The sequence below is a fragment of the Eptatretus burgeri genome, chromosome 9 (assembly GCF_056783735.1).
Source record: "Eptatretus burgeri isolate ZD-2024b chromosome 9, Ebu_testis_v1, whole genome shotgun sequence".
Taxonomy (NCBI): domain Eukaryota; kingdom Metazoa; phylum Chordata; class Myxini; order Myxiniformes; family Myxinidae; genus Eptatretus; species Eptatretus burgeri.
Window position 1 is genome coordinate 66,532,170 of NC_140969.1, and position 14,615 is coordinate 66,546,784.

At 43.8% G+C, this 14,615-nt stretch overlaps 1 protein-coding gene across 2 annotated transcripts in view; it reads left to right on the top strand.

The window, feature by feature from the left end:
* CARNMT1 (carnosine N-methyltransferase 1) overlaps positions 1–14,615 on the top strand; it is a 59,336-nt gene that overhangs the window by 22,083 nt on the left and 22,638 nt on the right. For both annotated transcript variants that reach the window (XM_085895496.1, XM_085895498.1), the window contains one exon: positions 13,981–14,179. In XM_085895496.1, coding sequence (XP_085751622.1) covers positions 13,981–14,179 — 199 coding nt within the window. The remainder of the gene's footprint in view (positions 1–13,980; positions 14,180–14,615) is intronic.

Consider the following 14,615-nt stretch of genomic DNA (forward strand, 5'->3'; position numbering starts at 1 on the left):
AGCGGCTCCTATTTTTTTTTTTTTTTTTTTGTATACCTTGGTCGAGGCTCGTATGAAAGCTAACACACAACTCACAGCAAGGAGGCATGAGACAAGAGGGGTGGGAGTGGAAGGGACAAAACAGTGGGGAACAGACACATTAGCTGAACTGTGGAAGGGAGAGTGATGGGGATGGGACGGGGAACATGGCGAAGAGAAGATGGACATTTCGGGGACTTTCAGGAAGGAAAGCAGGAGAAATGAAGGAAGTGGGCTTGGGTGGATTATCGGGGGTAGAAAAGATTGAGGATTTGGATGGGGGAAGATAAGAGGTGGTGGTGAACAGCTGTTTTGAAAGCCTGGGGGGAAGAATGGGAAAGAATAGAGTAAGGAAGTTTATTCCAAAGGCGGGAAAAAAGAGGAATGAAAGAGTGAAGATGAGCAGTGATTCGTGATTTTGGTAGTTTTACCAGAAGTGGATTGTTGGCGGACCTTGAGCGCCCTGTGGAAATGTGGTGGGGACAAATCGCAGAGAGAGCAGGGGGGGGCATGGCTGGAGAGGAGTCGGTAGAAGACAGAAAGAGCACCGACCAACCTGCGGTGATTGAGTGAGAGGCCCAAAGACTCAGCTTCATTGCGGGAGATGCCGATGATCTTAAATGGCCTGGTTTCGACAGCGTGAAGCCGAGAAAGGTGGGAGGCAGGAGCACCAGCCCAGAGGGGAGAGCAGTACTCCATCAGGCTACGGACAAAAGCTTTGTAAGTGGTCAGGAGCTCAAGAGGGCCGAGGAAGGACTTAGCACGATGGAGGATTCCCAGTCGGCGACTGGCTTTTGAGGCGAGGTTGGAAATGTGACTTTCCCAGGAAAGGTCATGGCAGATAGTGAGACCCAGAAGCTTGAAAGAAAAGACTTCTTCCAGAGGATTGTTGAGAAAGTGGATGGGGGGGTTTTGTAAACGGTCCTTTCGAAGAGACATAGTGAGAGTGTGAGATTTGTTTGGATTGAAAGACATGTTCCACGTGTTGGACCAGTTTGTGATTTTATCCAGATCTGCAGTGAGCGAAGAAGCTGCTGCTTGCCGGTCTGATGGATGACAGATGGTACGGCAGAGGGTGGAGTCGTCGGCAAAGAGAAATAGAGGATTTTCCAGAGAGTCCGAGAGATCATTGATGAAAACCAGAAAAAGAACAGGGCCCAGAACGCTACCTTGAGGAACTCCAGCCTGCACAGGAAGAGGGGATGAAAGAACTAGAAAGAAAGGCTGCTAGTGGTGCAAAGCGGTCGTTCGTACGCCGGTGGGCGCGAATTCGTAACAATATATAGCGATTCTTCACTATCGAGAGATAGGAAAAACAGCCATGTTTGAAAAAAGGAAAAACTTTGGACCTCTTTTATCTCCGAAACTGCTCCACGGAAAAAAAAAATTGAAACTTACTACATGTCTCGTACTCCCCATGGGGAATGTGTTGATAACGATGACATCATAATTGCATATGTCGGACGCTTTATCTGGTCAGTATGAAAATTATTGAGGGTGATTTAGGGATAAATTGGTCGAGAGAATTAAATTGTTGACGTCGTCAGTCGCGTGGTTTGGCAGCCATATTGGAATGAAAATAAAAACCTTTGAAAATCTTCAGAATGGCAGAACAGATAAGTTCACTGCCCACAGTTATAAAGTGGCACATCTATTTTCAATTGAATTATATATTTTAACACCGTGGAACACAAATCGCCTTGTTTGTACTTCCAAAAACTTTCAGTTTGAGCTTGGGCAAAATTGTACTCCGTCTCAACCAATACAATTTGCCATTCACGCTCTCAAGGTGGGGAACTTCTAGATTCGTCTTCTTCTTCTTCCAATCAAGTCCCACGTCCTTCTCAAGACAGTATGGGGTACGATGTTTGATGAACTCTCTAGTTCTTAAGATGGAGAAGTTCACATTTAAGTTAAGTCAAGGCCATAATTCTATTTTTTGAAAACCACACTGAGATGAAAATAATTTGTGCCCTGCTCTTTATGGAGAAGATGAAAATAAATCTCTCATTTTCAAGTTTCTGAAAGCATTGCTTTGGATGTAACTGTTAAATTTGAACCTCTATGTATGATCCTCACCCAAACCAAATTTATTGTGTCGTTCTTTTTTATTTTTCTGCTAAGGCCTTAGTTATTTTATAACTTGGTTTACAGATCCGCCGACGGTATATTTGCCGAAATGAAATATAAATATAAAACACATTTTTAGCCTTTTATATTTATAAATTTCCACCGAAGGTGCAAAAGTTTCAAAACCCGAAATGTAAACGTCAGCATTTATTTTCAAAATAGAATTTCGCGCGTGTGCACAAAAATGCCGAGTCCCCTTCAACCAAACTACTGCTCAGTAGTCTTCGGTCATGGCATCTGAGCAGTGGCCAGCGTGGTTCAGATTGACTGTGGTTTCTGGGGTGAAAGTGATTGTTTAGAAGTATGTCAGCGGTATAAATTTGAGTGACTGTATTGGTGATTTTAATCACGCAACATCTTGACGACAAATATTCTGACCGAACGATTTCATCAATTCAGTGCAGCAGCAGGGATGATTCTCAGGCTTCTCTCGATCGTGCCGATTTTGTTTCCGTCAAAAGTTGTACACCGCTGTTTGTATTGAAAGATTTTGGTGCCAAGTACGTCAAAGTTTCCCTGCGAGATGCTGATATTCAGCCTTCAACGGACTAGAAATCAGCGTTTGATGTGCTCATGGGGATGGGGATACGGTACGATCAGATGCCCGCTGAAAAGTAAGAGCTGGTTATGGCTCTGATTGACCGTTTTGAGCGTGTTGACTCCTAGTAGACACCTTTTTTTAATCATATCCAGCACTATGCACTGGTGTGTACGCACACATCTACGACTTGGACAGTAATTTTCTCTGCATTGTTTCCATTTGTTTGATGATCCAACAGGTTTCTATAAGAAAAACATGCCAGACTATATTGTAAAAACAAGTTTTAATCCTTCTTTATTGTTTTTCACATCAGATGACACAGTGAACATGGGCATCCTGCATTTGAATGGTCTTCCATCTTCAATGTTTTCTTAGAGCCTCCTAGTCTGGGATTTATATTTATTTCCCCCCCCCCACTTACCCTTGTATTTTCCATGGAACATCCAAAAAAATCATAAAAATATATGATTTCTAAAAATCGAAATTATATTTATATTTATATTTCAACCTCCCGACCCTACATTTTAGCTGAAGAACTGTGTAAACCAAGCTATAAAATAACTAAGGCCTCAGCTAATTTTTAATTACGTCTCGAAGCATTAAAGCTTGAGCATGATAAATAACTAACAACTTTGAAAAGCATTCATCAAATTATAAAATGAAGAAATAGGAAATCATATACAAGCTGAGCTTAGCACCTAACATTGGATACTTTTGATCGTATGGATGTTCTATTTGAAGAAAAAATAAAGAAGTTACATTTGGGTTGGACATAACTGCATGTAGCTGGGCATTAACTCGAGCCTTGACTGAGAGATGAGTTCAATGGTCGTACACCATTCTATTGTTGGGGCATTTCATGTCAAGTGCACACACCCTCCCGACACTAATACCTCATTTTCCCCCCATATGTTGGTCATTTATTCACTTTGGTGAAAAAACTCAAAATACCAACTTTTAGACCTGTGGGCCCATTTTAGGGGCCCCCCAAATTTGGGCGCCCCTGGCTGCCACACAATCTTCCAGAGGCTATATCACAGGTTGTAGTGATCCGATTTGGCTGATCTTGGTATCAAAATGCTCGTAAAAGCAAATCTTTTGAATCACGTAAAGTAAAATCACTCAAACAGTAATTCAAAAAGTTATAGCTTGGGGCGCCCTTTGACCTTGGGCCCCCACTCCCCAGCCAAACCGACGGTCCCGATTTTTTTCGTGTGAGAATATCCCTTCATATACTCCAACACCTCAGCATAAATGAAAATGGGATCTCAATGGGTTAAATGTGATGATGGTTTTATTGTTCGGGGACTCGGGTGCTGGACACACAATACGCCACAATACATAGCACAATATTTGAACACAAGATTTCCAATACACTATATTAGTATATTGTACATAAATTTTCCACATGCACATGCAGGAACTGGAAGCGATACCAGTATGAGTAAGAGTTTTTCCTAGCATATTATAGTCAAGATTTTTTGCCAACCAATGTTTTATTTGAGAACTGTGTATCTTTTTTTACTGATTGTGTAGGTTCTACCTGTAGCAGTTTTTGGTTCTACGGAAAGAAGTATATCAGAAATGTCTAAAATGCAGTGATCTTCAATGTCAGGAAAAAATAAACTATTTGCGGGCCTGTTTGGATGAAGAAAAATCACTTTCACTTCATGAGTGTTCTGAAAGGCTTCCATGATGCAGGCAATCCACCATTTCCCATCATAGTGCACTGTGACATAACCTGAGAGTTTCCCGTTAAAAGTTGGTGTAGATTTTGAAATGGCTGACTCGATACAGTGTTCCTCGCTCAGGCTGAATTCGCGTACTTGAAGAGCAGTTTCAGAAATAGGGATGAAAGCATGAAGTTTTTGAGTTCCAGCTATGGTTTTGGCTGTTTTTAACCTTTCTTCCAGATTTCGTTCTTCCTCGTCATCTTGCATCTTGCATCCCGTAACCGAACTTCATTTCATTCAAACCATTTTCAGCAAAGGTGAAAAGATCTTTTGGAGAAATAATTTGAATGTCGTAAGGTCAACGCAGGCTCTCACGTGTTGCTTCTCGTTTGACTGTACCTCCCACGCCATCTGAAGGGCCCTTGCCATGACTTGTGGTAGTGGGGCGGCTAGCCCAAATATTCAAAAGAATTGTGCATTTTGTGATACAAGCACCAAATTTGGCACAAATGTACATTAATATGTTGCGAACATTTTCAGATCTTGGACCACTTGAAATTCTCTCTTTATGTCTGCCATATTGGATTTCAAAATGGCCGCCACTTGAAATCTACATTTGCTATTATCTCTGGACGTAATACAGCTATTGACTTGATTCTGGTATCTAAATGTATGTTTTTGGGGTACCAGTGGATACCAGTGCACCTGAAGGACATGGCCGAACTCACTATCAAACACCCAGATGTAGCCAGGAAATTCAGGGAAAGCCACTTCACCATTCAGAAAACACAGAGGGTGTTCTCTTCAATCCCGATTGACCAGGCACATGAGCAGAATAATGCCTGCATCAAAAGAGACGGTGGAGTAGTTGGGCTCACTGACAACCCTAGTGCCCTACGTCGCTGGATGGCTGCGGGACCAGAAGTTGCCAGGGTGATCGAAGAATTCCAGGATGGGAACCAACACTGGAGACGGCAAACAGCAGACACACGTCATCATGATCAGACGCCAAGTGTACAGGCCTCATTTGTGAAAGATGTTCGCTCTCTCGTCGGTGTCATCGAGGAGATGGCAACCCATTCGAGGAGGAGAGTCAGGATGTAGTCAAACTGGACACAAAGGAGATCGCAGATCCTGCTGCTGTGGAGACCGTGATGAATGCCAAGAGGATTGGCCAAGAGCAGTTCGAGGCTTTCACCAGAGAGTGTCTGTTGGACAGAACAAAGGCAGTGGACGCACCCATTCCTCGTAACAAGCTGAAGGTGTTCAGCACTTCCACTCCAAGAAGCCAGAGCATAGGTCAGCAACAGCTCGCCTCCATCAAGAATGACCGTGAACTCTTCGCACGCCTGTACATTGGCTGCCAGACGAGGGATGGAAACCTTGAGGAGTTCTTTTGTCACGAGAATCAGGCATGTCCTCCTGCATTGTCTGATGGTGGAAGCCTCTGCACTGGTACCAAGAGTGATCTCCTCACATGCTTGGAAGAAGTCTCCGACGCAAAGACAGAGACTCCTGTCACGACCTGTATTGTGCTTGATGGAGCAGCCATCGTCCAGATGCTGAAGCCGGCTGCATCAAAGACCTTTGAAGAATATGCACAACAGATCTTCATCCCATATATGTCCACGAAGCTGCAAACAGTGTCACACCTGGATCTGGTCTGGGATACTTACCTTGCTGATTCACTGAAAGGTAGTACACGTGCAAAGCGGGGACAAGGTGTGCGGAGACGTGTGTTGGCTGCCGCAGCCATACCAGGAAACTGGCAGAACTTCCTACGAGTGGACAGCAACAAGACTGAGCTGTTCAGGTTCCTCTCAGCAGCTCTCATGGAATGGTTTGACCAGGAGGACAAGCAACTCGTCTTACTGATGGAGAGGCAGTGCTCAGCAAGCCACTACTGCCAGATCTGACCTCACTCGCCCCATGTAACTATGAAGAAGCTGACAGTCGGATGTTGCTGCATGCATCTCACGCAGTCCAGCATGGACACCTTGCAATACTCATCCGGACTGTAGACACCGATGTTGTGGTGCTGGCAGTGTCCCTGGCACAGGAGTTGCAACCAGAAGACAAACTGTGGCTGGCATTCGGAACAGGCCAGAGTTTCCGATACCTTGCAGTACACGAAATAGCAGCTGGATTGGGACGAGAGAAGGCTCGTGCGCTGCCAATATTCCACGCTCTAACTGGATGCGACACTCTGTCTAGTTTTCATAGACATGGCAACAAGACTGCGTGGGCAGTCTGGATGGTACTGCCAGAACTCACTGAGGCGCTGCTGCTGCTGTCCTCTGCACCTCGTGACATACCAGACGATGCAATGCGCATCATCGAGAGGTTCGTGATCCTGTTGTATGATCGAACCAGCAAATGCACAGACATTGACAAGGCCAGGAGGAAACTCTTCGCAAGGAAGAACAATGTGCAGCTCATCCCTCCAACGAAGGCAGCTCTGGAGGAACATGTCAAGAGGGCAGCGTATCAAGGTGGACATGTGTGGGGTCAGATACTGCTGCCAGCACCAGAGCTCCCTCCATCAACCAACTGGGGTTGGTCAAGGACTGGAGAAGGGCAGTACACACCTTACTGGACCAGGCTAACTGAGGCAGCTCACAGCTGCATTGAGCTGGTTTCTTGCAAGTGCAAGAAAGGGTGTGTGAGGCGCTGCAAGTGCAAAAAGGCTGCCCTTCAGTGCACAGCCCTCTTTGTGTGTGAAGGGGACTGCACATGACGATGAGTCAACAACATACATGTACTTGTGGCAATGCTGAACTTGTTAACATGACACTGTTTTTGTACACGTATCTTCAGTACCGGTATATACCTAGCCTCAGATACCAGTACACCTCGCCTCAAATACTAGACCATGTAGCATGTCAGTATTATACCTAAGACATTTACAGAACTAAGACATTCTTTTCAAAGTATTGTGTTGAATCCAATATTTGCCTAGTTAACTTCCAAATAAAATTATATAACAGACTGTGATAGATAATATTAAGTTGAAAATGGTACCATTGGATTCCTTGCCCCCAAAAACATGCATTTAGATACCAGAATCAAGTCAATAGCTGCATTATGTCCAGAGATAATAGCAAATATAGATTTCAAGTGGCGGCCATTTTGAAATCCAATATGGCGGACATAAAGAGAGAATTTCAATTGGCCCAATATCTGAAAATGTTCGCAACATATTAATGTATATTTGTGCCAAATTTGGTGCTTGTATCACAAAATGCACAACAGGTTTGCTATGCTGCTACACTATGGCAAAAAATACCATTCTGCGTCAATACCATACTCTGATTTGTGACGACATAGGTTTATGAAGGCTTTGCAATTCTTATATTGGCCAGCGCAACCGTCTGAGAAATAGTGAAGTTTCTTTACATTTCCAAAGCTACATTTCAAGTGTTCAATGAGCATTCTTTGGAAGAGGTGGACTGAGACAACGTCGTGAGTATTGCATTCTGATATAATCGTGAACGAATCATGGTTTAATTTGCCATCGTCCAATTTGAAATAGTAAACCCAGGGGTGAATTGTCGCTTGAGAGCAGTTCCAATGGAATCATTGGGCCACATCCTGTACGACAAACGAATAGTTCTCTGAGAAGTCTCCAATAATGACAAATTCTCCTTCACCGATTTCGTCTTTCTGAGATTGGGCCTTGGCAATGAGGTCGTGTCTCACTAATTTCACCGCGCATTCACATAATTGAGTAATGAATTCTTCCAAAGGCAGGACCATGGAGCTCAGTTCAGATCTGTCGGTGTATGTCCACAGTTTAAACTGAATTTCATCAATATCCTCCAGTTCATAAGCACTCAGTATCTCGGTTTTGAAGTCTTCAATTGATGGGCAACTTTCGCAAGTTCTGAAATAACATGCCGGTTGTGCTGGGTTACAAACTATGCATGCTATCACATGATGATAGCTCGGAAGTTCGGCTGTCTGTGGCCATTTGGAACCAAACATCATGAGTTTCACATTTTGATGTATCGTACATACACATACACTGTGTGTACCGCCTGAACCGGCCAGGACACACTCTGAGGGATGGAACATGGCGAACTTCGTGAATCCAACTTTCAAGCCAGGATTCTTCTCTTTGAATTTCTGAAACAGTTCCTTGAGATTGTTTAGTACCAGGTGCTTTTGAATTTTGTCTTTTCCATGTTCATTCCTGACCACCACACAGTCCTTTTTCCCTGGCATTATTCGGCTGACTTCATCACTTCGGTAAAATTTGATTACGGCGGATTTCACTTCGCTAGGTAATATTTTACCCTGTTTGGGATTTGGAGACTATAGCATACCATTTTCTTTCTCCAAATTTTTGTCTTGCACAGCCATTCTTTGGGAGCAACTGAATTCACTCATCATCCCTCTGATGCTCATATTCCTAGCACATATTGTCAGTACAGTAATCCCCCACCACATCGCGGTTCACCTATCGCGCCCCCGCTTCATCGCAGTTTTTCACTTGGAACCTAACTATTTTTTTCTGCGGATTCCCCCAGTATATTGCGGTAATAATATATAAAATATAAATTATTTAAGCAATAAATTATAATGCGTGGCGCTCAACCAGTCACACAATGCCACGAGACAAAGTTTCGCTTGTGAACTTCGAATATTTTCTACGTTTTTTTTCTCCAAGCCCAACGATGCCGCCCAAACACCCTGCACCTTCTAAGGCTTCTGGCAAGGAACCGAAGCGCCAGAGGAAGGTTTATATTCACTCGATATAAATCGAACCCAATCGTGTTTACACACCGCCCAGCGTTTAATAATCACACGATATAAATAAAACCCAATCATGTTAATACACCACCCAGCGTTTATTATGCACTCAATATAAATCAAACCCAATCGTGTTTATACACCGCGTTTATAAAAAAAAAAAATAGGCATTTTTGGGGGAGGCGTCCATTCATCGCGGATTTTCACTTCTCACGGGGGGGGGGGGGTTGGAACGTAACCCCGCCATAAACGGGGGATGACTGAATACGTATTTGCTCTGAACGGCTCGAAACAACGTATTTTTCTTTCAGGCTTTTGATCACCTCTGGCATGCAGTTTTCATCACATTTTGATGCTGTATTTTGTGTTTTCTCTGCGGTGCTTGGTCCAGCAACTAGTTCTAATTTCTTTCGCACAGAAGCTTCCACTTTACTTCGCTTTTCAGGAACGTACTCTGGGTTCCTTTCCGCCTTTCGTTTGTCGAATGGGCTTTCGCCTATCATCGATAACGACTGGTTTAATAGGTCAACTTCTGCTTCTCGCTCAAAAACCTCCTCGTCCTCATCTGTCAAAATAGATTCTGCAATGCCTTCGATAGTACCTTCTGATGATAATTTCGAACTGGCCGAAGATGATTCTTCAATACGCTCTGGTGACAACTGAGAGAGTTTTTCTTCTGTACAAAGTCTGTCATCTGTTTTCACCTTTGAAGAAAATTTCATCAACATATCATTTGACACATTGCGAAGATCTTCTCGTTGTTTTGTTTTATGGCAGCTGAACGGATCGCAACAGTATTTTCGGAACTCCTTTTGATCTTCAGTCGCCATGCTTACTGCAAAATATGCAAAAACTGAGATTAGCCCATTTATAACTTAATTCGATGACGGTTACACAAAAAATGTACACTTAAAAATCAATAGACACAATAGGCACAATAATTTTTTACAAATGATGCAAAATATATATATATATATATATATATATATATATATATATATAATAGTCCAGAGATGATGATTGTCAATTTCACACATAAAGTCGCCTGCCAGCAGGTGACGTCATTGGAACGATGACTGCAAACGTCGCCCAATGTCGAATCAAGAATTGGTGATATGTGGACCCCGAACAATAAAACCATCATCACACTTGAACCCATTGAGATCCTATTTTAATTTATGCTGAGGTGTTGGAGTATATGAAGGGGTATTCTCACACAAAAAAATCGGGATCATCGGTTTGGCTGGGGGACAGGGGCCCAAGGTCAAAGGGCGCCCCAAACTATAACTTTTTGAATTACTGTTTCGGAGTGATTTTACTTTACGCGATTCGAAAGATCTCGCTTTTACGAGCATTTTGATACCAAGATCATCCAAATCGGACCACTATAACCTGTGATATGGCCACTGGAAGATTGTGGGTCAAACGGGGGGCGCCCAAATTTGGGGGGGGGGCCTAAAATGGGCCCCGATGGGCCCCCAGGTCTGAAAATTGACACAATATTTTACTGTGGATACAAACACTTTCACAAAAAAGAGTGAAATCTGAGATGATGTGTCAAAATTTCACTGAAAAATGTGTACACTTGACATGGAACGCCCCTGTTACGAATCTGGAAACCTTGTGCACACAGACAGACAGCCGTTCACGTAGCTTAGTTATTTTGATAAGTGTGTGTTTCTAGTTAGGGCCCCCTACCTGTGTCTGAAGGGAATTACATACATGTGCTGCGAAGTTATTTTGATAGTTAGGAATTTTACATCAACAATAACATCGACGACATCTGCCTTTGCTTCCTTCCACCATCCTCCACCGTCACCATTGCACGCGTGTGTGTCAGCACGTATGTGCGCGGAGTTCACGAAGACCTGACGTCTCTCTCGCCCAATCTGGGGGGTGCGAGTGAGGTGGCCGTAAGTCGGTCAAAGGGCTCAGAGCGGGCTCCAAGAGAAGCAAAGCCTCTTCGGGGGGCGGGGAATGGAGACGCCCCGACACGCCCCCCAACCAATCATGGAGAGACGACGGATTTCCCTGGCGAATGAGGTGCGCGGAGGGTGAGGCGCGTTCCCCCCACCCCGACGTGGGGGCGAGAAGAAATAGACGGGACGGCGCAGTGTTGCTGGTCTTCTGGTCTTCTGCCTCTCGTCTCGTCACTGGCTTTGGGCTTGTCCTGTGCAGGAGCCCGACGCTGTCCTCCGTACCCGGTGCTTGCAGCGGCATTGAGCTGCGGGTTCGAGTCCCGCGATCCAGGACATCGAATACCGCATGAGGGGGAAGGTCCATTTCGTTTCTTTTGGGTGTGCGTCTCTGTGGGCCCGTATTTAAGTTGGAACTGTTAAGTGCTTTTTGCCTTGTACATACCGCATTTCTTATAGTCAGATAACTCTGCCCTTTATGTGTTCCCTCCCCACCTATTGTAAATAAATATGCATTTGTTTAATGTATCTGCTCGTTTCTGTGTTTTCTTCATTGGTTTAACACGGTGCGTGTTGGGGAATTAAAAAAAGGCCGTTGTTGCCGTAGTTGTGTGCATTTGGACTGACTGGACCTCGGTAACCATACGCACGGGTCGAGCACGGAAACTATTTGTCCCATTCGAGCTCCGTCGAGGGTGTGACTACTCGGTAGTCCTCCACGTGGGCCTCTAGGTATTTTGAAGTTTGGCAAATAACCCTGTACCACGTGGTTGATTTATTGACGATTCACGGTCCTGTAAGGGACCCGTACCCTCGAAGTTATCCGAGGGTGATGATCTAGATTCCGGGTGTTCGGTGGAGCCGACCCTACTGCTCCACCTAGCGGTCGTGCTCGCAGCCGATACCCGGCCTGCAACAATATTACATCTATTATCAACCCATGATATTCCACAGACTTCTTACTTTCTTTTATTTTCTTCTATGTGTGCCACTGTGCACTTCATACTTGTATAAAATCTTTAATACTAACCGTTACTTTTCCATTGTACATATATTTCATGTATGAGGGCATGTTGTAAAGCAATGTTTCCAATTCTTTTTCCTCAAAACAGTTAAAGATATTCAAATGGAACAAAGTGCATTCCGCACATTAGTCCCTTCCCACCACTGGATGTGACGTTTCGTGATTCTGACACAAGATGTCTCAGTGCTACGTGAGTCAAGATGGCAGAGGCAGCATGACGTTGTCAGTGAAATCAAAGCAGCATGCAGTTATTGAGTTGATAACCGTGAAGATGAATGCAAGTCCAACCAGATCCTGCTCAATGTTGTGATTGGAGATGAGAGTTGGGTGCACCAGTACAATCCTGAGAAGAAGAAAGAGTCAATGGAGTGCCGCCACAAAGGATCAACAGCACCAAAATGATTCAAGATGCAACATTTGCCGAGAAATTCATGCTTATGGCTTTTTGGGATGTGAATGGGGATAGTACATTTGGAATTGATGCCAAAAGGTACCACCATTAACTTTGAGCAGCTGAGCGCCACATTGGAACTCTAAAGAAAATGAAGGCATGGATTTGGAGGGTTCGTCCTGACATGCTGATGGTTCTCTTTCAGCATGACCAAGCACGGCCTCACACAATTGTATGAATGACTGACGCAATAGGTCGCCTCGGTTTCAATGCCTTACAACACCCGCCGTACAACCCCGACTTGGCTTCGTCAGATTTTTATCTCTTCCCCAAAGTCAAGGAACTCTTTTGTGGAGAACATTTTTCTTCCCACGATGATTTGAAGGCAGCTGTGAAGCACTAGTTAAGTCAGCAGGACACACAGTTCAATCATGACAGTATCACAAAATGACTTGAACGTTGGTAGAAATGTGTGGACCGCAGTGTTAATCATGTTGCGAAATAAATATACACCATGGTAGAATAAAGATTGACATTCATATATATATCTGTCTTTTTGTTTCACTTGAATATCTTTACTTGTTTTGGAAAGCCTGGTGTTGGCTTAACTATTAAGGTGGCTGGCTTAAGATCTTAGGATCTTGAGTTTGAGCCCCTGTTGTGCCTTTGAAAAACATTAGGTGGGTTGATGTAGCCTGTCATCCTTCCAAGGTCGGCAAAATGAATACCAGCTTGGATGACTTTTTGTGTACCAGAGTACCAGCATAAGAATGGACGACCAGATGGGAAAAAGTAGTTGAAGTGCTCTGCTGTACCAGCCATTTTCTGTCACCGCAGCTTTCCCAAGCCGCGAAAGTCTCCAAAGAAGCAGACACACTTGAACTACGAAGGCAACACATGACGTGTTCATATAAAGATGCAATACCATGATTAAAGTTTCCCCAAAAATCATCTCCCTTGTGTTGCACCGATTTGTACAATAATGGTGAAGTACTGAACTTTGCATTATCCAAGCAAAATTGGCATAATTTGAATTATTATTATTATTATTATTTTTTTTTTTTGCTCATGTAAGTATCTATCTACATTCATAACCTGGTGTTGGCTAAGTGGTTAGGGTGATTGCTTGGGATCCTCAGGTCCTGAGTTCAAGCCCCGTTGTCTGCTGAATGAACACTAGGGGGTTGACTCAGCCTGTCATCCTTCTGAGGTCGGCGAAATGAGAACCAGTGTAGCAGCCAAAAAGGCTGCACATGAAGGGCAGGGGGTATCAACAGATTGATTAAATCTGGTATTGATGTGGCACAGGCATGGTGGGTCGAATGGCCTCCTCCTGTGCCTTAATTCCTTGTAAACCCTTGTAAATATAATGATGAGGGAACATGAACTGGCTGTGTGTAAGTTGTATTTTTAATAAATACTCTGTGAGGTCACCGATGCATTGTGAAGTGTGTGATGCATGCATGTCATTTAAGAGCTTCCTCTTCTTGATAAGCATTGCAATTGTCTACAGTGCTTGCTTTGTTTCCATCCAGGGCACACACACTAGAGCGGATTAACCGAGCAGAGAAGAGTTTTCGTAGTCTCCCAGAAGCGCATCGCCGTCTACTTCCCCATTTCTTGAAGCACCTGGATGACGTGCGCCAGTGTGCATTGCACAATGCTGGAGTATTGCAAGATGTACTTGGTTCCTGCAACCACATGTTTGAGAACAAGGATTACGACTTTGTTGATGTGTGTATGGTATCTTGAGTGGTTGGATTATTCATCTGGTTTCCATATATTTGTAGAGCATTGTTAGATATCCCTGTTGATTTCATTTTAAGTCACGCATTATTATTCTGCACAATTTTTTTGGAAATGCATGTGGCAGGGATTTAACTGGAAGGATTAGTCACTTATTCATGAATATATTGCATTGGTGGAGTTTGTATCTTGGTCACACAAATGATTTAAAGAAACATTATTTGGGTAGCAAGCCTTTCAGGCTGGATAACATATTCTTTTTCTTCTGTTTATTAACCTCCGCCATCGAAGATGGATGGAGGTCACTGTTTTCATCCCTGTCTGTTTGTTTGTTTATTTGTGAACAGTATTACGGAAAACTCCTGGACGGATTTCGACGAAACTTGGTGGGGGGATTAGGTATGGTCCAAGGACCATGCCATTC